At 42.0% G+C, this 25,686-nt stretch overlaps 1 protein-coding gene across 1 annotated transcript in view; it reads left to right on the plus strand.

Annotated features, from left to right (window-relative positions):
• LOC126027412 (polyunsaturated fatty acid lipoxygenase ALOX12-like) overlaps positions 1-23,511 on the plus strand; it is a 98,022-nt gene extending 74,511 nt beyond the window's left edge. Inside the window, exons 4-17 of the mRNA XM_049786462.1 lie at positions 10,995-11,351; positions 12,157-12,358; positions 14,256-14,337; positions 14,428-14,550; positions 14,661-14,764; positions 15,016-15,176; positions 15,868-16,011; positions 16,778-16,987; positions 20,331-20,417; positions 20,624-20,793; positions 21,654-21,875; positions 22,911-22,935; positions 23,054-23,224; positions 23,332-23,511. Coding sequence (XP_049642419.1) covers positions 10,995-11,351; positions 12,157-12,358; positions 14,256-14,337; positions 14,428-14,550; positions 14,661-14,764; positions 15,016-15,176; positions 15,868-16,011; positions 16,778-16,987; positions 20,331-20,417; positions 20,624-20,793; positions 21,654-21,875; positions 22,911-22,935; positions 23,054-23,224; positions 23,332-23,511 — 2,238 coding nt within the window. The remainder of the gene's footprint in view (positions 1-10,994; positions 11,352-12,156; positions 12,359-14,255; positions 14,338-14,427; positions 14,551-14,660; positions 14,765-15,015; positions 15,177-15,867; positions 16,012-16,777; positions 16,988-20,330; positions 20,418-20,623; positions 20,794-21,653; positions 21,876-22,910; positions 22,936-23,053; positions 23,225-23,331) is intronic.
• The last annotated feature ends 2,175 nt before the right edge of the window (positions 23,512-25,686 follow it).

Genomic DNA, 25,686 nt, shown 5'->3' on the forward strand with positions numbered 1-25,686 from the left:
TTAACACCTTAGTAATACTTCATCTTGCTATTGTGTATGATTTATTGGGAAGACGACTGAAATATTTGAGATTGTTGCCAACCCTACCCCCACCACTTTCTTTGAGAGATTTACTCACTACAAAAACCAGTTCCTTCCTTTTCTAGAGTTTATTTTCCTCCTTGGGTCTTCCACTTCAACCTAGCTCCCATTCTCCTGCAAGTTAACCTCTCCCATTTTTTTGTTTGTTTTTTTTTGGGGGGGGGTCTGGTTTTATGGGTCACACCTGGAATGTGTTCAAGGTTTACTCCTGTCTTCTGCTAGCTCAGAATTATTCCTGGCAGACTCAGAGGACCATATGGGATGCTAGGAATCAAACCTGGGTTGGCAGTATGCAAGGCAAATACCCTGCCTTCTGAACTATCGCTCCTGCCCCTCAATCTCAACCTCTCCCTATTATCAGCTATGCTGGTCATTCACCTCTACCTATGGATCTCTCTCTGTTCCTGCCATAGTCTTTCCTTTTTCTTTCTTTCTTTCTTTCTTTCTTTCTTTCTTTCTTTCTTTCTTTCTTTCTTTCTTTCTTTCTTTCTTTCTTTCTTTCTTTCTTTCTTTCTTTCTTTCTTTCTTTTTCTTTCTTCTTTCTTTTCTTTTTCTTTCTTTCTTTCTTTCTCTCTTTCTTCTCTTCTTTCTTTCTCTTTCTTTTCTTTCTTTATTCTTTCTTTCTTTCTTTCTTTCTTTCTTTCTTCTTTCTTTTCTTTCTTTATTCTTTCTTTCTTTCTTTCTTTCTTTCTATTAAATTATTTATTTATTTAGGGCAGGGGTCTCAAACTCAATTTACCTGGGGGCCACAGGAGGCAAAGTCGGGGTGAGGCAGGGCAGCATAAGAAATTTCACAAAGAAAAAAGTCCTCAAACGTCATTATTAACAGTTTTAATTATTTCTTCTGAACATAAATAGAACATTGAGTGAAGATCATGAACAGTTCTTCTGAACATGGCATCTTTTGCCTATTCCTTGCTGCCAGAGACTTGATAGCGCTTCTTCTCACAAATCTGAACCAAATTTGGCTTTAGAGAGGAAGCAGTTGAGACCCTCAGTATGGCTTGAAGATGATCATCATTAAGTCTAGACCTGTACTTTGACTTATTGAAGTTCAATGTGGAGAATAACTTTTCACACAAATATGTGCTCCCAAAAAGGCACATGGTGCGCTTGAACATTTGGGAAAGCTCAGGGAAGCTGGGGGGCAATTCTCTCAAAAATTGCCCATGCATTTCTGCTTTTCCACTAATCTTTCTGAACTTGGCTTTGAGATCAGAGTTGCATTGCAGGTCAATGAGCTCCATTTGAAGCACAGGAGGGACATCATGCACATCAAAAGAAAAGGGGTCCACAAAAATTTGGAAAGTGGCTCTGTGCTTTTTGAAGTCTGAAAATCTGTGATCAAATTCCTTCTCTAGCTTAAAAATAGCATCAACATATTTCTCACCACTGAATGGTATGCCTGCATCCACAAGTTTCTTGCATGCTGGGAAATGGCAAAGGTTTGTCTGAGAGAGCTGGGATTTCCATAGCACAAGTTTTGTGGAGAATGCTCTCACATTGTCATAGGCAGCACTGATAAGCTGCCCCGGGCTTTGTAACATCTTGTTTAGTACATTCAGATTATGTGTGATGTCAACAAGAAAAGCTAAGTCCATGAGCCATTTGTGATCACTCAACTCAGAAACAGCATTCCCATCCTTCTACATCAAGGCTCTCACTTCTTCTCTCAACTCAAAAAATCTTTTCAGGACATTTCCCCTGCTGGGCCAATGTACCTCAGAGAAATAGAGCACATCTCCATATTCTGACTCCATTTCCTCTAAAAAAGCATGGAACCTCCTGTGTTTTAAACCCCTGGATCTGATTTGGTTGATGCATTTCACAACAACAGACATCACATTGTCACACAGCAAGCATTTACTGCAAAGGGCTTGCTGATGGATAATGCAGTGAAGAGCAATGGCCTTCTCTACACCCTCCTCTTCAAGTTTTTTTTTGAACAAGTGCCACCAGTCCATTTTTCCTTCCTGTCATCGATGGCGCTCTATTGGTTATTATTCCTACAAACCTCTTCCATGGCAAACCTTCATTCTCAATGGCATCATACAGATGCCGAAATATCTCATTAGCCGTGGTCTGGCCATGCATTGGAATTATTGTGAGCAGCTCCTCTGTCAATTCAAAATTGCAATCAACACCATGGACATAAATTGTGAGCTGTGCAGTGTCTGTTATACCTGTGCCCTCATCAAGAGCAACTGAGTATGCATCAAAACATTTGGCTTTCTCAAGACAGTTTGATGATAAATGTCCACTAGACAAGTCAGAAATGCGCTCTGCCACAGTCGTTGGCAGAAAAGGCTGATTTTGCTAAACTGATCTTTCTTTTCCGGACAGGATATATACTTCAGGCCTGTCTACAAGGCTTTTTTTTTTTTTTAACAAACTCTCCTTCTGTGAATGGTTTCCCTGACTTAACAATCATCTCACTTTACCAGGTAACATAGCTTGGACTGATGCAACATTCTCTTTGTTTGCTTTCTTGAAGAAATCTTTAGTATTTGCCTCCATTAGACCTGCTTTAAGACTGGCAACCCACTTGCTCCTACTCATTTCCTTGATATTTTGCACATTCCTCAGCATGTTTAGTTGAAATAATGGCGTTTCAAGTTGTATTCCTTGTGCACTGCAACTTTCTCTGAGCAAATAAGACCATGTGGGGGATGCCCCTGTGCTCAACAAAGAAAATACTGCATCTCCCACTTTTCCTGAAATTGTCTGTGCTCGTCATCAATCTTTCTCTTCACTGCAGACTTTGATGAAGTCATGATGAAGGTATGACAAAAATCTAATTCTGTAATAAATTTCTCTCCTTCTCTCCCTTAGGCCTCTGATAATGCAAGGGACAGCAGGCAGGAGCAGCTGAAATAACGTCTGTGCTAGGCGCAAAGTATTCACCATTATTCGCTTGCCGAATATTTGCAATAAAAAAATCGCATTAGTAAGAAAAAAATTGCTAAAAATCTGCATTAAACATCTTGCATACCCCAAATGGAACTCTGCTCAGGGTATGCGAATGTTTAATGCAATTTTTTCTTACTAATGCGATTTGTATTGCGATTATTCAGTAAGCAAATAATTGCAAATACTCGCGATATTTGAAGACCAGCCCGCGGGCCACACAAATGTTGTACGGAGGGCCACAAACGGCCCTCGGCGGACAACAAGTTTCGAGACCCCCGATTTAGGTGTTTGGACCACACCTGGTGGGCACTCAGGGATTACTACTGGCTCTGCTCTCAGAAAATCGATACTTGCAGGCTCAGGGGACCATTTAAGATGCTGGGAAGCTATCCCAGGTCAGTTTTGGGCCTGCCGTTGTGCAAGACAAATGCCCCTACCGATGTGCTATTGCTCCAGCCCCATGTCATAGTCCTATTTCTTCAAAGACAATGCTATGAATAAATTCATCAACTGAATATCACAAATTAACTCTTGAATATATTAAAAACATTTTTTCGGTTTTGGGGACATACGTGGCAGTGCTCAGGGAGTTTACTCCTGGCTTCTGTGCTCAGAAATTTCTCCTGGCAGGCTTTGGGGACCATATAAAATGGTGGGGATCAAACTCAGGTTGGCCACATGCCAGGAAAACACCCTACTCACTGTGCTATTGCTTTGGTACCCTGGATATATAATTTCTTTTGCCCAGAAGGCCTATGGATAATAACTTTTAGCAGGAAGTAAAAACTTACAAGGAAATAAAAACAACAACTGAAGGTCGGAAGCTAGCACAGTGATTATGGCATATGCTAATCACACACCCTACACACCCAGGTTCAATCCTGGCACCAATAGCCTTCTGAGAGCCTGGAAATCCCAACACCCACGGTGTGACCCAAATAATCCAACAGCACTTCAGCTCTGAACATACTGGAATCCTAACTTGTCAGACAAGGGTATATCAGATAAGGACGAGAGAGAGAGAGAGAGAGAGATGAATGAGAAAGAGAGGAGAGAGAGGAGAGAGTGAGAGGAGGATGAGAGAGAGAGAGAAGAGTAGAATGGGTAGGGCATTTGCTTCCATATGGCATACCTGGGTTTGATCCCCAGCATCCCTGTGTGCCTTGCTCACAGCCTGACCTGGGTTCAATCCCCAGCATCCCATAAGGCTCACTGGGCCACTGCCAGGAGTGATTTCTTTTATTTTTTCTTTAAAGAAAATATATTGCACAGTTGAGAAAATTGATCATAAATACATTTGTTTCAGGAAGAACAAAGGCAAAGCTATTTTAAAAAATAGAAAGACTAACAAGATGAAGAGAAAGGAAAGCTTCAGTAGCCAAGTATATTTTTGAAAATTATTGAATGACCAATTAACTCATTATAAGGCCCAGCAGAAGGTTTAATAAGCTCTTCTTCTTCTTCTTCTTTCTTCTTCTTCTTCTCTCTTCTTCTTCCTTCTTCTTCTCTCTCTTTTAAGGATAAGAGTTAAAAAAGAGTTTAAAAAAACGATGTTAGAGTGGCAATTTGTTGTTTGCATAGGCCCAGCAAAATATGGGGGGTCATGGAAAGGAAAAGCCTTAGCCTAAATACAAGGAAAACCTTACCCTTGAAGTTTTCTGGCATAAGATCAACTCTAGGCTCCAGGCATACTAGATTGTCCACCCCAAATCATTGTCTGAAGTGTCAATACACCTTTTTTTTTCACACAGTGGCTGTTGTGGTGTCAAGTTTCTGTAGTTAAAGATACTGGAATCTGTGTATTATTCCTACATCAAAAGTCAGGATGATGTGGAGCATCCTTAGTTTCACCTAGCAATTAGAGGGCAATGCAGAGAGCCCTGTCTGAAAGCAGGTCATTGTTGTTAAGTCTTCTGGGTGTTAAGGGAACCCTCTTTTGGAGTAGGTTGATTGCCACAGCCATGGTAGGGTCTTCTCTGGTAGAGGATTGCTTCAGGTGATGTTATAGACAACTGGTGGTTGTTTCTAGATGGCATTTCTGGTTCAGCGGGTGAATGGACAATGCCCATTCTTCTGAGATCTGAGCCAGGTCATTTATGGCAATGTTCAGGGTGTTAAGGTCCCACCGCACTACAAGATTTGTGTGTTCCTATCTCTATTAGATAAGAAACTTGTTTGTATGTATAATATTTTTCTCATTTTATTGTGCCTATGCCAAAAAAGGCAACAATGCATCATAAGCGTTATTGGTGCATATGGGGGCTGCTGGAACAAGTCCCAACAATCCCTGTAACTATGGTTCTAACATAAGCTCTAAACTAAGGGACTCTTCTACCAGACTTCCTTGTTGAACAGTTTCACAAAGAGAAGAACAGACAAAACAGTGGGGAAAATCATCACTGTATAAGAGAATATTTAGTAAGAGTTATAGCTGTTAGGAAATATATATAAGACTATTCAAAAGATACATATGTGTCCCTTTTACGTCTTTTGAAATAGTTGGGGGGATGTTAAATTCGGTGGACCACTTTGGTCTGTGATTTGGCCTGTGCCACTCTGATAACCGGCTAACAACAGTGACAGTCCCATATCAGGAAAGAGCTGTAACTTCTTAGAAATTGAGTCTCAGCAAGCAAAATTCCACAATGAAGGAAGGAAGAGGAATGGAGGGCCTTTGAGATAGGTCAGTAGCAAACAGTGTATTGGGATCTTCTCAAGCTGAGATTCTATCTTATCACTTAGGGTGCAAGTTGGGCAGCTGGCTTTGTGAGGGAACAATGATCTGTCTCTTGAGAAGCCAAGAATTGAAGGTAAAAAGGGTAAATGTGGGGTAATGATGGCTGGGGGTGAGGGAGTGAAGGACTAGAAATAAGCTTGTAGGGTGGTGGGCAAGGGCAGAATACAAGGTGGATATTCTGCATATGCAAAACATACATTAATCATAGGGAATACTATTAATGTAGACTTACCGCACCCCTGCAAGGTTGTGAAAATGGAGACCAGTGAGAAAAATGTTGCCAGTGAATGCCCCAGCTCAACCCAGCAACCTCCCAGCACCCTCCAAGCCTAGGGAGCCCCATGCCAGCAAGAGCTAGCCTACCATAACAGAAAAGGATTCGGTATAGAACCGAAATCCAGACATCTTCCCACCCTCCTTCCCATAGCCCTAGTGCAGGTTGAGGGGGTGGGGAAAGAATGGGGTCTCCTTTAAGAGTCCTCCTGGCATCCACCTTTTCTGGACGCCTATGCTGACACCTAGGGATGGCCTGAATCTGGGGCGGTAGCATGGGGGGACCAGCTGGTGGCCTGCCAGGCCTCCCAGCACCCCTAAGATAGGGAGGCCTTCAGCCGGGGTCTCCCCAAACCCTATGCTGGCAAGAGCTAGCCTCAGAACAGAAAAGGATTCGGTATAGAACTGAATCCAGGAGTATGCCAGGAGTGATTTTTGAATGCAGAGCCAGGAGTAACCCTGAGCATTGCAGGGTGTGCTCCCCCTTAAAAAAAACCCTACCTTCTTTAAGTTTATTCATGATTAAAGATGATTTTATGAACCCATAAAAATTAAAATGAATTTCTGAAGCTTGACTTGGGCTTTCTTACTAAGATGGGAGAAAGAAGAAATGGAATGAAAAGAGATCAGAAAATGAAGTAACATGAACCAGAAGTTCTTTCTCTTGCTGCCTACAGCACATCTTCTATAACTCTACACTGATTTTTGAATGTCCCCTTTCTGGGCACCCTTTTAAAGTCCCAAAGGCCTCTCCCCTTTCCTTCAATCCTACCTCAATACTCCTTTGGTTGGCAGTCAGTGGGTAAAAAGAGAGCAAATTTGACCATAAGGCCCAAAATTTTACCTTAAAGCAAAGAAACTGAGAGTTCTTTTTCGTTGTTGTTGTTGTTTTGTTTTTTGTTTTATTGTTGTGTTTGGGCACATCCAGTGTGCTGAGGGATTACTCCCGCCTATGCACTCAGAAATCGCTTCTGGTGATAGGCACCATATGGGGACAACAGGGATCGAACTGATGTCTGTCCCGGTCAACCGCGTGCAAGGCAAACGCCCTACTGCTGTGCTATTTGCTCTGGCCCTGAGAGTTCTTTTTTTTTTTAACTTTTTAATTTAAACCATTGATTAGAGATTGAGCATTCTTATTCACATTTTTAATATCTAAGTTATTTGTAAAAGGTTGCTTTTAATAGAGATTCACTAGCAGGAAAGAATACTAAGGACCCAATATGAAAACACTCTTTGAAGAAGTGGTCTGGTTTAATATGATCAGGCTTAGGAGGCTGTGGTTAGATATAGTCCTCACATAGCCCTCCAGAAACACTCAAAGCAACATTGCCCCAGGCATCTTTCTATAAGATAAAGAGTTTGGAAAATCATTGTGTACTACTGTTGTGGCTATGAAGGGGTACTTGCAGCCCTAGAACACAAACCCATGAACTGTGCAGGACATTGTTTTCCCCACATTCCACCCTAGAAAAAGCCAAAAGCAAGTGAAAGCAGTCAAAAGTGTAAGTGCTGAACATACAACAAATAGGGAATGGGTTGATACTCCATAATTACTTAAGAAAAATTAGATAAACACAATTTCTAATCTGAAATTAGATTCTATATGTATAAGTTTACATACTTTATTATGTCATTTTAACAAGTCTAATTATTACAATTATCATATAATTTTATTTTATGCCAAAAATGAGCTAAAAACAGGGATAATATGGATGGACATGGAAGATATAATGCCTGAGTGAAATAAGTCAATGGATTAATAATTCATTTTTTTTACTTTTATTTATTTCTTTATTGTTGGTTGGTTGGTTGGTTGGTTGGTTGTTGGGCCACAACTCAGAGGTGCTCAAGGCTTATTCCTGACTCTGCACTCAGAAATCACCCCTAGCAGATTGAGGGACCATATGAGATAGGTGGGAATTGAATCAGGTCCCCTCCTAGATTTGGCTGCCAGCAAGGCGAATTACCCACCACTGTGTTATCTCTCCGGTCCTATAATAACTCATTTGTGGGGATAGAAAAAAATATAGTATGAGAATAATATCTATCCAAATACAATAGAAACGAGGGCCAGGAGGACTTGGTTCATAGTAGGAAGCTTGCAGTGGAGATTGAGAGTACAGTTAGGACAGAGAAGGGATAACCTATGACAATGATAATGGGAAATGATCAATCTAGACAAGATATGAGTGCTGAAGGAGTTTAAAGTGATAAGCATGATACCCCTTCAGAAACAGTATTGCAAATTATGGTACCTAAAGTAAAAATTAAGAGAATCAAAGTATCTGCCAGAGATAGTCTGCTTGATAGGGAGGTGCTCAAACATTTTATGTCATGAAGAAATTTGTGTGTATCTAACAGTGATTCAATAAAATATTTAATCATTAATCACTTAAAAAAGAACTCTCAATGAAGAGAAATCATCAAAGCACATATTTTATTCATGACCTAGAAAACATATACTTTTATCTGCATAGAAACCAAAAGTCAAAGTAACTTGGAAAAAGCACAGCAATTCAGAATTCTATTCTGAATTACCTATATGACCTACTCTAGGTATATAATAAAGTTCCTTCTCTCACCTTATTTAATAATAAAATATTTTGCCTCTACCTATCTTATCCTAAATATTACTTTCATAGACAATACATTTAGGGGGAAAATTTTAAAAAGATGGAACTGTTTTTCTGCAAAAAGTAGAACTTTACCTCAGTCTGAGAACCAGTTCTCCCCCAAATTCAGATAACAGGGGACTGGCTTCACACCACACATATTAATTTTGATCTCAGAAGGACCTTGACAGTTGCCTTAGTGAGGACTTTAAATGTCTCTGTACCATGCAGGAGTTAGTGCAAACCTTAACATTCTTAGCCTTCGTAGAACTTTTCACCACCAATGTTGTGGTAGGAGAGGGTCAGGGACTCTATTGTTGTAACCACTGGTTTGAAGAGACAGACCTCAAGTAGCATGGGGTCTTTGGAGGAGAAGAAAATTATATGTGTTGGACAAAGGCAAAATAATTTACAGGAATTATTTCCATTCCAATGGAAAATTGTTTTCAGTTAGTAAATAATAATTGCAGTTGACAAACAAGAATCATTTGCTAAGTCTTTTCTGTTTAAACATATGTAGAAAATTGAAGATATAGCACAGGAATTAGAGGACCATAATTTGCATGCAGGGGACGGACCCAGCCATCACATGGTCTCCCCCCAAGCACTCCTGGGTTTTTGTCCGAGTGGCCCACAGTTCCACTTGGGTGGTCTTGATAGTTTCCAGTTCTATAGACCTCCAAGTACTATCATCTTATCAGGCCTTAGCAGTTGCCTAAAAGATTATTTAGAAGACCACCCCAAGTCTGCTTTGGGATCCCCCCAAAATTTTATTTAGCATTATAGTATTATTGTAGTTCATCCTCTATGACCTCAAAGTATACAAGAGAGCAGAAACAAAAAGTAGGTCTGAAATAGTTTTCTAGGAAAGTAGTCCTTAAAGGATGTGGGTGGAGGTAGGGGAGCCAGAGCACATTACTTCAAAGGATGGAATGTGAGCTTATAATATACAACGCATGGTGAATCCCTAAAAATGAAGTACTTGGTGATCAGAAGATGACACATACCCCATCCTGAGCACTATAAACAGAACACCTAACAAGATAGGAAGGGGAATGGCAGGATTCCGAGATTTCTAAGGGAGTTAGAGATTAGAAGGACTTAATTTCACCAATAACCAACATTGTAAGTCATTGTTGGGGGGGGGGGGTGTCTAGCCCAAAGCACAGGTTTTTGATTCGTTTTCATATGGTGAGGTCTGTTTGTTGTTGTTATTGGTTTATTGGCCACACCTGGTGGAGCTCAGAGCTTGCTCCTGATTCAGCACACAGGGATCAATCCTGGTGGCGATGGAATATGGACCAGCCCCATGCAAGGCAAGTGCCCTACCCAATATACTATGGCTCTGGCCCAAGAACTTTGTCCTGGCTCAACTCAAACTACCACACACAGCCACTTTGAGCAGTTTACAATGACCTTACCCAAGTAGATCTAAATAGAAACAAGCAAAAGACTTGATCTGATTCCTGGATTAATGACCAGCTTGAGCCCTGAATCATCATTTTCATGTTTATAAAACCCCTAACCAGCACTAATCCACAGTTGTTTCTGGGTTTCCTGTCCTAAAAGCTATGATGACAAGGAAATAATTAGGGGTGTGAAAATATGTGTTTAGGAACACACCTGATAACTGTTTCCATATACTTATTTAGGAGAAAACTGAATTCTGGTAGCAGAAAACCAAATGAAAAATAAACCTACAATATATTGAAGGGAAAGAGGATGCACTCATTTGCCAAAGATACACAGTTCAAAGGATTTGTTCAGACATACCAGGCCCTTAAAGTGTCCCCATCTTGCATTTTACTACCAAAGTCTCTACCATTTTATGAATCCATTATGAAGACTGTATAAGAAGAAACACTGTAATAGTTGGGTCTTAGTTCAGTATCTGGTCTAAATAGGGTCCTAATGACAGAATGTTTAATACCAGATTGAGAGTCTGGGGGGCGGGGACTAAATGCAGTGGTGGTGGTAATAGTCGTCATGAGCAGTTCTGCAGTTCTTTTCTAGATTCTAAGCAGCTTGGACAGCTCTTGGTCATGTATTGAAGGACTGCGCCTCAAATGCACTAGAAAGCAAAAACTGAAAGGCTTATTGGGCCCATGTCTGGTCTAGCATCTAGCAACAACAGAACTCTCTAGGGCACACTAGTCTCCAGGTTCCAGTCCAGAAAAACAAAGACTTTCTCTTTGGCTGTCTGGAAGATGGAACCACCCTCTTATTTCCCTTCTAATTCTCAATAAAATAAAATAAATCTGAAGACCTCGGGAAGTGTTTTCCTACTCCCTTTATTCCGAAAAGTCCCAGCCCCAGACCTCCCGCTAAGGTCCTGAAAAGATCTGTAGGTCCATTCTCCTGTAAATCTCACTGGACAGGCCCGTTTATCTTCTGCAACTACAATCCGACCCCAATCGCGGTCCTTCGCCACAGCCTGCTGTACGGAGGGGCAGGTTCGGGCTAGTCTGGGGCGGGGACTCGGGAGGCCTGATGAGGGCGGGGACGCAGATCAAGTTTTAAAGGCCCGGAACTCTCCCTGCGGCACTTCAACACCTGCCTGGCGGCGCGGTGCTGTTGGAAGAACTTCGCAGAACTCGAGTCCCTTCGCTCAACGCCCACCGGAGGCAGCAAGAGCCTGGCTCTTGTCCGGGTCGCTCAACCGCGTGCAGCTGTGGCTAGTCGGGGAGCGCGGGGAGGCGGAGCTGGCGCTGCAGCTGCGGCCAGTGCGGGGCCAGGTCAGCGGGCAATAGCAGGGACTCTGGTCCAGGTCCAGCTGGGCTCGAAGCGGGAGGGCAACTCGTACCTGGGAGGCCACTGTGCAGAGGCACTGGCTAGTACTTCCATGTACTTGTACTGGAATGCCTGGACCAAGATGCCTGTACTGGGAAGGATGAGGGTCCTAGTCAAGTGAGGATGTACCTAACTGCCTTTTCCCAACCCATCCTCCCAGTTTCCAGCTCCCTCCCCCAAAAACCCTGGAAACAGTTTCCCAGAGATCTACTAAAGAAGACAGCAGGGGCGGTGCCAGATCAGTTAATGGAGTCAACTATCAAGACATTGCCAGCTACACAACGACACCTCGTCGTTGGGACCACTGTGCAGTGTCAGAGGGAGGGAACAAAGGGATGCTGCTGTCTCTTGAGGCCTTGGTCAAAGGAGACTTCCTAGGAGGCTGAAGAGATAGTGCCAGGGTAATGTGCTTTCCTTGCACATAGTTTCAGGGTTCAGTCCCAGCATCCTAAATGGTCCCCTGAGCACTGCCAGGAGGAATTCCTGAGTGTAGAGTCAGGTGTGACCTGACTATTGATGGTTGTGACCAAAAAACTACTACTACTACTACTACTACTACTAATAATAATAATAATAATAATAACAACAACAACAACACTAACCAAAAAACTAGTAGTAATAATAATAACAACATCATCAACAACAAAGAAGACTTCACAAAGCTCCTACCCTTCTCAATCCATCCCACCTCTGATCCTCTGTCCTCCCCAGTCAGGCTACTAACTTTCTTCTGTGTTCTTGCTCCTACAGGAGGAGGAGTTTGACCTAGAGGTGCCTGAAGACCTAGGGCCACTGCAGTTTGTGAAGCTGTGTAAACACCACTCCCTGGTGGATGATGCTTGGTTCTGTGACAACATCACTGTGCTGGGTCCCGAAGCCAATGCAGAGGCTGCCTTCCCATGCTACCGCTGGGTGCAGGGCGAGGGTGTGCTGACCTTGCCAGAGGGCACTGGTGAGGGATGGTGGGGAACACGTGCAAAGCGTGGAGAAGTGCCCGTAGGGCCTGGTGAGATAGGACTAAATAAGTCCAAATGATTGGGGAAAGTCAGGTTAAGCATGAGAATGTGGGGGGTGGGGGTGGGGGGAAGGATCCAGTTATATATAGAATGAAAATGACTGCAAATGGGACTAGACAGGAAAGTGATTTGAAGTCTTCCAACAAAGAGAGGAAAGGAAGTAGGAGTCATAGGACTGGTGGAAAACAGAGTAAAGTAGATAAGAATAGCCAACATGACAAATTGGGGAAGCAACAGAAAGGGTACCATGGAATGGTAGAGAAAAAAAAAAAGACCCTGAGAGGAGACAGCAAAAAGAAAAGCAATAAAGATACTGCATAGACAAAGTGGTTTGGAACCATAGGAACAGCTGAGAGAGGACATACATAGGTAAACTGGTTTGGTTGGAAAAACTTGGAAGACAGCTAGAGGTACAGGGGAGCACATTGAAGGAGATGAAAATAAGGACAGAGAATTGTTAATTCTGCTGGAAAATAAATAAGAGATGGATAAAGACAAGTAGGGGGGTAAGGACAGTTAAGGATGAGAACATTAGGATCAGAGACATAATCCAGATTTAAGTTGCTTTGGCTTCCACATGGATGACCCAGGTTTTATCTCTGGTGCCGCATATGATTCCATATGCATATGTGTTGCATGAAATAATTAGCGATGGGGCTGGATGGCGATGGATGGAGGCCTTTGTGCTTAGGCCCCAGCCATGTGGCTTCATCCCCATCCAGCTGGCGAATTCCAAGGCCCAGGTGATCGGCGTAAACAAGACTCACTCACAGGCAGGCTTCAGGAAGAATCATCTTTATTCAAGCCCTATTCACCACATGTGTGTGGCCTATCTCATAACCTTTTAAGCAATAGTTATTCTTGGCCCTGCATCTAAACTCCTTTCAGCCATCTTTCCTTTGGGCTCCATGCGGCCCCATGATCCAAAAGCCAGGGAGCCGAGCCGGGCCAAGAGAGGAACGGCCAAAGGGCCGAATTCCCTTGGTCCATGCCTTATCTAACCTTTTTCAGACCCCTCCCAGGAATGGGAGGGGCTCGCAGGTAAGGTTACGCCTACTATCCGGTTCCCAAGACCCCTCCCCAAAATGGGTGGGTCTAGGGTCTCAAATGGGTACACCCACACATATGGTTCCCACATATGAGCATTTCTAGCAGTGATCCCTAATTACAGAGACAAGAGTAAGTCCTGAACACTGCTGGGTGTGGCCCGGCTCATCCCCCCCAAATAATTGAAGCATTAAATACAGACTTTAAGACATGTGATTCTAAGTACAGATATGCACAGGTTCAAGTCAGTAAATTCTATAATAGTAGGTTATAAGAAAGATGAAGTCAGGAAAAGAAAACAAACAGATATTTTGACTTTAGGACAGGTAAAGGTGCAAAGGAAAGGTAAAGACGTGGATGGTCAATGAGGTTTAAGATATGTGAAATTAACCAAAACAATATATCATCAAAAACACATGTTGGCATACTATGATTAAGATTTTTATCACCTTTTGAGTAAGCAGAGAGAGATATCTATACATATTGAGGTATGAAGTTATAGTCCTGAAATTTATATAGTAATCAATGGTGAATCCATTTATTTTAGATTTTATCACATTATCAAACTGATCTATGCAATTGAGATGAAAGCTGAGATAACTGAAACCGGGAGCTCAATTAGCAAAAATGGGGCAAAAGTAATGGAGAATCAAGGACAGGAGGCAAAACCAATGATAAAACAAACATGACTTCCTTTCATATGACTATGTAAGAAAGAAGAGGACAAGTAGGTAGAACACTAAACTACACAAAAATGTTTGGTTAATTATCTTCATTTCTTTCTAGCTCGCCTGGCAGAAAACAATACATTGGATGTGTTCCAGAAGCATCGAGAGAAGGAACTGAAGGAAAGACAACAGACATACTGGTGACTACCCACCCAACCCTCTGCCCCACTTTCTTGACCTTTCCTCATCACTGACCTGGACAATCTAAAAACCTTTTTGTCTTCTCCTAGCTGGACAACCTGGAAGGAAGGGTTACCTCTGACAATAACTGCATATTCTAAGGATGATCTACCTCCAAATGTGAGATTCCATGAGGACAAGAGGCTAGACTTTGAATGGACACTGAAAGCAGGGTGAGAAAAATCCTGGAGCTGAGTTGAATATTGCTGAAAAATATAATGATAACAGTAAATGGCAAATGGCTAAGGAATAAGTCAATGGTTGAATCTAGCACCTATTTTAGGGCGCTGGAGGCTATCCTCAAGCGTGTTTACACCTTCCCGAGTTCCTGGGATCATCTTGAGGATTTTGATCAGATCTTCTGGAGTCAGAAAAGTGCTTTGGCTGGTAAGTAGTTCCCTCAGGTCTCCATAACTTCAGACTCTAGACAGTGATTAAACAAATTCCATGCTCCATAATCCCCCATAGTCCTTATGTGAGGAGATATTTTTTTATCTGGTAATCTTTCATAGGCCTAAAGATGAAAAGACAGGGCCTGTATATAAGATGGCCATACATCAGAATACATCAGAATCTCTAGAGCAGACCCGAGAGGAAAGGACTAAGATCACTATTCTCTTCTTGCACTACATCCTCAGAGAAGGTTCATCAGTGCTGGCAAGAAGATGAGCTTTTTGGCTACCAGTTTCTCAATGGTGCCAACCCCATGCTATTAAGACGCTCTACTTCTCTGCCCTCCCGTCTGGTACTGCCTGCAGGGATGGAAGAGCTTCAGACTCAACTGGAGAAAGAACTTCAGGTACAGTCACCCCCCCCAACTCTGCCTTGTTCTCTCCTTTATGTGAGGAGGAGGTACAATGAAGGAGAGCATCCAAGTGAAGTCAGAAAAGGGAGGATGTGGTAACCCAATGGGTAGTCCTATGCTGGAAAAACCTAGAGACAATATAGGAGAAAAATATGATTTTGAGTGCCAAAAAGAGATAATGGAAAACCAGAATAGGAGGGAGAAGAGGCCTGGATCTCTTCGCAAGGGGACGGAAATTTTAGAATGCCTATGGTGCAGTGAGGAATGGGAAGATATGGTCTTACAAACCATTGCACATGGTCAGAGCAAGTAGGGCACTTGTTTTGCATGCAGTCAACTAGAGTTCAATCGCCGACACCCCATATAATCAACAAGTCCTGCAGGAATGATCCTGTAGAGCCAGAAGTAAGTTCTGAGCACTATTAGGTGGTCTAAAAATAATATAAAAAAAAAAAGAATGACACTTAAGAAGATTGAGAAAATTCCATTTATCTTGCTCCTGGTGTAAATTAAGTGGGGAGAATGCATAATGAGTGTTCTGGATGTTTCCTTCACTCAGGTTCTAGAAATGGGGGGGGGATAGTAAAAAAAAAAAAAACTAGATTTAATATCTGTTTTCCCCTTTGCCCTGGTTCTCTGCGGCAGACTCTGAACTCTTAACTATGGCACATTTATTATTCCCTAGAATGGCTCCCTGTTTGAAGCTGACTTCATCCTGTTGGATGGAATTCCAGCTAATGTGATACGAGGAGAGAAGCAATATCTGGCTGCACCCCTCGTCATGTTGAAGATGGATCATAATGGGAAGTTACTGCCCCTAGTGATCCAGGTGAGGGGCTCTGGGAACACCCTTCCCAACACTGTTCTCTGTTCACCCCAACCTCTGCTACCAGTGAACCAGGTCCCAGATTCTATCCTCATATACTGAGACCTGTCCTCCTGTCTCTCTACTTATAGCCTGATTTCCTCTGACTCATCTAACTAGAAGAAATTGTTAAGGAGTCATAAGAGAATTTTGGAGTCTCATTCTACATATCTCCAGTGGTTCTCAAACTTTAAAGAGTACCAGAATCACCTGGATGGCTTGTTCAAACACAGTTTACTGGGTCCTACTAAGTAGATTTTCTGAATCAGTAAGTCTAAGGTGAAACTGAAAATTTGCATTTCTCATGAGTCTCAAGGTGATCCTGATGACGCTAGTTTGATAACAATCTTGATAATCAATAATAAATTGCTCAGTAGCCTTTCAACAGCCCCATCCTTGTGAACAGCTTCTCTCCCAAAGTTTTCAAAAGTTAATGAGAATTAGCAATTATCCTACATATCCATCCGTTTTCTTTACCCAACACCACTCAAATTCCATCACAATTCTCTCAAATCTTTTTCAGAAGCAGAAGTCCAGTAAGGAGAGCCTACCTCTCCTGTCTTGTCTCTGACTATGAAAGTACAGAGACAGGGCCATAACTAGTGTGAGGCAGGATTACAGTCTTCTGGAAAACAGCAATCTTACCTTGTCGTGTTTTCCAATAATACTTAAAATAATAATAATAATAATAATAATAATAATAATAAATATTTAACTTCTTTTTTCCTAGATCCAAAGTCCCAGCCCCAGCCTTCCTTCGCCACCATTGTTCCTGCCCACAGATCCTCCACTTGCTTGGCTCCTGGCAAAGTCCTGGGTCCGAAATTCAGATTTTCATCTCTACCAGCTCCAATATCATTTGCTGAACACTCATCTGATAGCTGAAGTCATCGCAATTGCCACAATGAGGTGCCTCCCAGGGCTGCACCCTATCTTCAAGGTATATCTGCTACCTTCCACTTTCTATATCTGTCAGAAACAAGAAACAATTCATAATACAATTTTGTATAGCCAAAAAGTGAAATAGCAGAGCCAAAGAGATAGTACAATGGATAAGGCACTTTTCTAACTTGTGGGCAATCTAGGTTCCATCTCTGGCACCCCAAATGAGTGTTGAGCCAGTAGTAAACCCAGATGAGCACCACTCAATATAGCTCAAAAACTAATAAAAAAAATCTAAATAGTAATTTGTGAGAAAAAAAAAAAGAAAAAAGACTGGTTCAATATCTTGAAATTGTATTTAGATTAAACCAAGTCAAGTTTCTTCAGAACATCTTAAAAGGAAACCCTCTGAAATTCTCAGGTATCTGACAGTATAATAAGTAATGGGAGTTTAGTATGCCTGAAATACTGCTAGTAAAACAAAATTTTTGTTCTTGCTTTAGAAGGTTTTTTGTTTGTTTTTGTTTTGGGGCCACAACCAGTGACGCTCAGGATTTACTCTGGGCTCTGCACTCAGAAATCGCCCCTGGTTTGGAGGACCATATGGGACTCTGGGAGATCAAACTGAGGTCCATCCTAGGTGAGCGTGTGCTAAGCAAATGCCCTACTACATGTGCCACTGCTCTAGTCCTGTTTTAGAGGGGCTGTAGCAGTAGTACAGCAGGTAGGGTATTTGCCTTGCACATGATTGATCCAGGTTTGATCTCTGTCATCCCATATGGTCCCATGAACACCACCAAGAGTGATTCTTGTGTGCAGAGCCACCTGGCAAATAAACAGTCTAAAAGTAGTATAAAAGGCTACTTTCATCTACCTAGGAGAGGTGAAGACATGAATTAGGAAGGTGCTGATAGGAATGAAAATGAAAATCATTAAAGACTTGGTGAAAGGAAGAAATAGCAGCAGCACATTTCTGACATGTTGGAAGGTCAGAGGTCTAAGCTTCTGCACCATACAAAATCTCACATAGTATATTGTACTTATCTAGATACAATAGTTTTATAAGAATGAATTCTGTATCTATCGTGAAGTAGAAAGCAACAAAAGAAGACTTTCACTTACTTAAAATAATCTAAGAAGGGGTCAGATTAATAATACAGGGTAAATAGGGTGCTCGCCTTGCTGGGGCCAATGTAGTCCCCCAAATACCACCAGGAATGATTCCTGAGCACAGAGCCAAGAGCAGGCCAGGGCCTAGAAGCCTAAACAATCTAAGGGGCTATAAGTACAGAAGAATAGATGCACACCTTAAATTCAGTCAACTCTGCTTCAGTCTTCAGCACTGCATATAGTTCACCCAGGTACTACTAGGAGTTATCCTTGAGCACAGTTGTAACCCCAAAACCAAAGGAATAATAATCACCTAAGAAGAAAATTCTCAAGATCTTAATGAGACTTTAATTACAAGGAACATAGCAAATAAGAGACAAAACAGATACAAATGTATGAACCTAAGAAACTGTCAGAAACAGTAGTCAGAAGAAGTAGCCAGTTGAGAGGCAAAAGGAAATATGCAGTTTTAAATACCTAGAGTTTGAAGTGTTGGCAAGATATGCAAGTATCTTATGAAGAAAACAACTGAATTAGTTCCTGTGGGGATTTTGCCTGAACACCCTAAGTCTGGCTAATAGTAATGTAGCCTGAGTCTGGCATAACATAGAATGAAGACCAAAAAGTCTTGGCTTTTATTATCTCATGGTATCCTGCATCATCATCTATGGCTCATATTGAATAGGTTAAGTCTCTATTCACATTTAATAATCCCTTATAGCTCAGTGCTTTCTCCATCTATCTCCACTAACCAAAATAACTTTATCCCTTGGCAAACAGTTGAGTACTTATCAGAAAAAGAAGAGAACTAAGTCTGTAATATCACAAAGTTTACTTGTGCAAACTCTGTATTCAGACTCCTGGATCTGAGTCCTAAATTCTAGGCCGAGACTTACCAAATGTGGCTTCAGTTTTCTCATGTCTAAATAGAGATAGCAAGGGTCTCTCTTGCAGCTGTAAAGGTTACATAACAGTCTATAAACAATCATATCCATTTTTTTGCAACTACTATTACATGTCATTTCATTATGTGTCTTATTTCATTACATGGGCTTTAATAATGGTTAGCATCTTTCATGATCTTTCAAAAAATTTTCAGACTAATGTAAGCTACTTTGAGATCCTGACATCATAAGTATCATTTAAGTAATCCCATGTCCAGCATCAGCAACTCAAATACCAACTTTGCATGAAAACCACATACAAACTGTATAAAAAATTAAGACAACTCGGGCCCGGAGAGATAGCACAGCGATATTTGCCTTACAAGCAGCCGATCCAGAATCAAAGGTGGTTGGTTTGAATCCCGGTGTCCCATATGGTCACCCATGCCTGCCAGGAGCTTTTTCTGAGCAGACAGCGAGGAGTAACCCCTGAGCACCGCTGGGTGTGGCCCCCCCCCAAAAAAAAAAGAAGAAGAAGACAACATGTGATGTGATGGCCATATAGTCATGTGATGGCAGCACAGTGGGTAGGGCACTTATCTTGCATGCAGCAGACCCATATGGTCCTCTGTCCTCCAGGAGTGATCCCTAAATACAGAACCAAGAGTAAGCTAGATATGGGCATCCCACCCTCCAAAAAAATGCATGTGAAGATCAGGTGGTGTTTTTAAATAATAAGGAAAGTTATTTTTAAGGCAAATAAAAGAAAAAGGGGAACTAACTGCCTTGTTGGGAATAAGGATAAACTGACCATCCTTTCTACTTACATAGGTAGTTCTATATAGCATGTCTAATTCTTACTAAAGGTTCGCATCACGACTACCACCCAAAAGATATCAATGTTGAAATTATCAGAGTATAGAGGAATGGATTTTAAAATGAGTAGAGTCTAAGTGAAGCTATGAAATGTAACTGTAAGGAAATCAAAAGGAGCTGATACTAAAGGATACCTAAAGCCAATAAAAGTAACTAACAGCTACAATTCAAGGACCATTTTATGTACCAAACATAATTATTCACATACCTATTAGTACAGTCCCCTATAATCAGTAACTCTTATTAACAGGCAAGATTAATTAATACTTAGCTTTACTGCTTTAGACAAGTTTCATTGTAGTGAGATGTAGAATAAAATCCTCATTTCAAAGTGAGATTGAAATATCATCCAGAGCCCAACTGACATGAAGGCATGGAGAGGATGAGATTGATTGATCCATGAAATAAGCAGAGACCTACTAGAGGAAGGAAGCATCAAGAGAAGAGAAAACCTTTATGCATTGTGCTACAACGTAGGACCCAAGTATGTTCTCAGTTAAAACCATTCCATGCCAATCTCCTTAATCTTAGCTCCTGATCCCACATATACGATACACCATGGAAATCAATGCCCGGGCACGTACAGAACTCATCTCAGATGGAGGTGTATTTGATAAGGTAAGGAGAGAATGGGACACAGGACTGCCTACTTATCCAGCTCTCTCAGACTGCCTACCACCTTCAGTATCCCAGACCAACCTGTCCTAACCTTTTAAACCCATGAGCCCCTCCCTTTATATTTAAATATAAAAATCCTACATATGAATTTCTTTTATACTGTGTCTGGTGCTCTTCCTCAAGGTCTTTTTTTCTCTTCTGACCAGGTGTCTAACACAGGTGGAGGAGGCCATGTACAGTTGCTCCGCCGGGCCTTCGCTCAGCTGACCTACCGCTCCCTCTGTCCTCCTGAAGATCTGGCTGACAGGGGTCTTCTTGAAATCCCGAGTGCTCTCTATGCCCAAGATGCTTTGCGGCTCTGGGACACCATTGCCCGGTGGGTGAAAGTGGAAGCTGAGAAGTAGAAGGGCATGGGGAGAGAGAAAGTAGAGGTCTGGTCAGCAGTAAATAGGATCTGAAAAGGAAAACTAGGTATCTAGAAGAAAGCTATAAATAGGAGCTGAGAGACCTTAGAACACAATTATGCTAGAAAGGAAAGCAACCGGGGGCCAGAGAGATAGCATGGAGGTAAGGCATTTGCCTTGCATGCAGAAGGTTGGTGGTTCGAATTCCGACATCCTATATAATCCCCGAGCCTGCCAGGAGCGATTTCTGAGCACAGAGCCAGGAGGAATCCTTGAGTGCTGCTGAGTGTGACCCAAAGAAGAAGAAGAAAAAAAAAGAAGGAGGAGGAGGAGGAGGAGGAGGAGGAGGAGGAGGAGGAAGAAGAAGAAGAAGAAGAAGAAGAAGAAGAAGAAGAAGAAGAAGAAGAAGAAGAAGAAGAAGAAGAAGAAGAAGAAGAAGAAGAAGAAGAAGAAGAAAGAAAGAAAGAAATCAACGAATAGTGTACAGGGAATTCCTAGAACCATACCCGCAGCACTGAGGCTTAGTTCTGGTTCTGTGCTCAGGGATCATCCTGGCTAGCTTGGGGACCCACGTGAGATACCAGGGATTGAATTAGGATCTATCTATCTCTTGCAAGGCAAGAGCCCTAATTATTGTCTAGTCCCACATTTCATTCCTTTCTACACTAGTATTTAGATAGTGTATGTCTAGATAGAGAATGTCACAAAAGAAAAATCTTCAAAGATCAGTATTCAAACACAGGGAGGGTCAGATGAGCAAGGCCATGGAAAAGGACGCCTGAGATTAGCACCTTCTATTTAGTGCCAATGTGCTCAACTCTTTTCTGGACAGGTATGTGGAAGGGATTGTTCATCTATTCTACGAAGGGGATGATGCTGTGAGAGGAGACCCTGAGCTGCAGGCCTGGTGTCGGGAGATCACTGAAGTAGGGCTATGCCAAGCACAAGACCGAGGTAAGACCTCTCTTCCCAGAGACAATTCTCAGCTCTGCCCTTCTGGGAACACAAACCAACCCTTCATCACACATGCCTCTTTCACATTACAAGCATCCGAGTCCCACTGTCTTCTAAGACAATCCTAGCTACCCAAGAGTCTTCCTCTTCAAGGACCAGGACATCAACCTTTTCCTCTATTGAAAAGCCCCAAAGTCACGTATGCCCCTAATTAGCCATAGAATGGATCTTAGTGAATCCAGATTTATAGCCCATGAAGGCGATTCCCAGAATGTTGGGATCCATGTTCATTCTTCATGGCTGACTAATTTCCTAAGTAAGGATGTAAATGGGAGCATTTTCCCACCAAGATCATAATGAGTGACTCTTCTTTTCATTTCTTTTTTTTTGGTTTTTGGGCCACACCCGGTGACGCTCAGGGGTTACTCCTGGCTATGCGCTCAGAAGTCGCTCCTGGCTTGGGGGACCATATGGGATGCCGGGGGATCGAACCGCGGTCCGTCCTAGGCTAGCGCAGGTAAGGCAGGCACCTTACCTTTAGCGCCACCGCCCGGCCATTTCTTTTCTTAACTGCTGCAGATCCAACACACAAAAAAATCCATATAATGCATATTCACCATACTGAAGTTACACCTACGTACAACTCAAAATTGTATTTGCTTTTGCTCAAACCTGAATTCAGCTTCTGGTTCACAGGACATGGATCTCTTTTTCTATTTTTATTTGGGGGAAGGGGCACACCGCGCTGTGCTCAGGGTTTACTCCTGGGTCTGCACTCAGAAATCACTCCTGGCAGGCTCAAGGGACCATATGGGATGCTGGAGATCAAACCTGGGTCAGCCGCAAGCAAAGCAAATGCCCTACCTGCTGTGCTATCAGCCCAGCCCCTGGGACTCATGTTTCTTTGGCAAATCTAGCTTTGGGGTCTGATCCCCATTTATAATTAATCTTTTTTTAAGGGCAGTGTTAGCCACCTATGCTTAGGACATTGCCTTTGTTTGTTTGTTTGTTTGTTTATTTTTGGGTCACACCTGTCAGCGCTCAGAAGTCACTCCTGGCAGGATCGGGGAACCATATGGGATTCCGGGATTCAAACCACTGTCCTTCTGCATCTAAGGCAAATGCCCTACTCCAGCCCCTATAGTACCAACCAGGGCCAGGTATGAACAACTGAATGCCCAAGTCCCTGAAAACAAGTGCCTAGACCTTGGGATGCTCAAAGTTCCTGGGGGTTCAAACTGTAAGTATCAAAATCCTAGAAGTAGTCTCTTCACCCAGCTGGACTGGTGCTCCTGGGTCCCCAATGCCCCATGCACAATGCGGATGCCCCCACCCACTACCAAGGAAGACGTAACCATGGCCACCATAATGGGCTCACTACCTGATGTCCAGAAATCCTGTATTGAAATGACTATCCTATGGCATCTGGGTCGCCGTCAGCCAGACATGGTAAGAGGGGACTCTGAAGGTGGGAGGAGATGACAGGAGTGAAGCACTAGACCCTATATCCTTTAGTCTTCAGTCCAGAAACTTACTGACCCTTTTTTCTTTCTCAGATCCCTCTGGGGCATCACAAAGAAAAGTATTTCACCAATCCCAAACCCAAGGCTATACTATGTCAATTCCAATCAGATCTGGAAATCTTGGAAAGGGAGATTGAAGCCAGAAATGAACAACTTGACCTTCCCTATGACTATCTGAAGCCCAGCAACATAGAAAACAGTATCACCATCTGAGTTCTAAGGTGTCCCCATCTAAAAAGCTCAAATCAGCTCTAGGATTAACATTTCCATTTTGAATGATATGGTTTCCTAAGTCTCTGCTGCTAAGACTCTCTTTCCATTAAAAATTAATAAAATTCATTCCCTCTATAATATCCCCAATAGTTGTGCCTATGCAGGGGGAAAAAGAAAAAAAATCACAAAATAATCATTTTATCCATACATATTTATTGATTTATTGATTTTTTTGACTTCTTTATTTTGGTATAGATATTGAAGTTGATATCTCCAATTTTATTTTATTTTAATTTATCTTTCTCTCTCTTTTTGCACTCCAGCATGGTTTGATTTCAGGACCGAGACTATTGTGTGGTGCTTGTTTTTATCGCTGTAGTGCTCACTGGATATTTAATTTGCTATTTCTTTCTGTATTGTTGTGGTGTTTCAGTTACCTTTTTTTTTTTTTTTTTTGGTTTTTGGGCCACACCCGGCGGCGTTCAGGGGTTACTCCTGGCTGTCTGCTCACAAATAGCTCCTGGCAGGCACGGGGGATCATATGGGACACCGGGATTCAAACCAACCACCTTTGGTCCTGGATCGGCTGCTTGCAAGGCAAACACCGCTGTGCTATCTCTCCAGGCCCTCAATTACCTTTTTCATGTCTTCTCTCAAAGTAAGGTTGAAAGCCTCTAGAAGGACTCCGCCCATTTTCGGCTTATTTGATTTTTCTTTAATTTTTTATTTTTTTTACCCATCCTATTGCTTTTCTTTCCTTCAAACAAAACCACATAACTTGAATTATCTAGCTCTACCTCTCAAGTAGAGGGGGAAACAAGGGAGGGTAGCAGGACCAAACAGATATAGGATCACTAACAGTAAGCTAGACAAAGAGGGGACCACCTACTCTAGCAGCCCAGGGTGTGAAGGTGGAGGATATGGGTTGCAGGAAAGGAGCAGGGATGGGGGAGGACAAATTTGGTGATGGGTATTCCCCTGATTCAATGTTAACATGTACCTAAAATACTACTGTGAAAGATATGTAAGCCAATATGATCAAAATAAAAATTTAAAAAATCAATAAAATTCTTTCTTAAAAAATTAGAACACTAAGTATGAAACTCTATAATTAACAGTATTTTCCCCCAAAATAGAAAAAATAAAGATATTCCCACCCCAAAAGAGGTCTATTTCCTTCCCCCACTAAATCCTCTTTTCAATAGCCTGCCATAACAAGGTGCAGCAAATTTTTTTCTATAAAGGGATTACAGAGAAGTTTTAGATTTTGTAGAACTCACAGTCTATCACAACTGAGTAGCTCACTCATTGAAAACAAAAGAAGTCTCAACAATATGTAAACGAATATCAGTATGATGTTTACTTGTTTTAGCCAACCATTTAAAAATAAAACAAAAACAGGGCCACAGCGATAACACAGTGATATGGCGTTTGCCTTGCACATGGCAGACCCAGGACAGACTCTGGTTCCATCCCCTGCATACTATAATGGTCCCTGGAGCCTGCCAAGAGTGATTTCTGAGTGAAGAGCCAAAGTAACCCATGAGCACTACCGGTTATGTCCCATAAACCAAAAAATAAAACAATAAAACTAAAACAAAACCCTTACTTTCTTTGAAAAATATATACAGGCTACCAGTTGGAATTGACATAGTACCATTCCTGCCCAAGGAAATTAGCATGAGGCACTTACAGTACCTCCAAAACATCCAAAAAAACAAAAAACAAAAAAGTTTGAGGGCTGCGAAACCTTTCTTATAGCTCTCAATGGCTTCAATTTAATTCTCCTTGCCATAAATTAAAGGTTCACTTAAAAATTCCTGATGCCAGGGCAAGGATGTAGCTGAGTGAGAGCACATGTTTCAAATCTATAAGGCCTTGGTTCTATTCTACCTTAAATTTCTTTTCCTGAGAGCCAGAGCGTTAGAACAATAGGTAGGAAACTTGCCTTGCATAAAGCTGACATTGACTCAATACCAGGCATATGGTATCTGTGCACCACCAGCAGTAATTTTTTTTTAATTCTGGGTCACACCCAACAGTGCTCAGGGGTGGCTTTCCACTCAGGAATTGCTCCTGGCATTCTTGGGGAACCCAGGCCAGCTCTGTACAAGGCAAATGCCCTATTTGCTGTACTATTCGTTCTGGTCCTACATGCAGTAATTTTTGAGTGTA

Source organism: Suncus etruscus, chromosome 1 (assembly GCF_024139225.1).
Source record: "Suncus etruscus isolate mSunEtr1 chromosome 1, mSunEtr1.pri.cur, whole genome shotgun sequence".
Classification (NCBI taxonomy): domain Eukaryota; kingdom Metazoa; phylum Chordata; class Mammalia; order Eulipotyphla; family Soricidae; genus Suncus; species Suncus etruscus.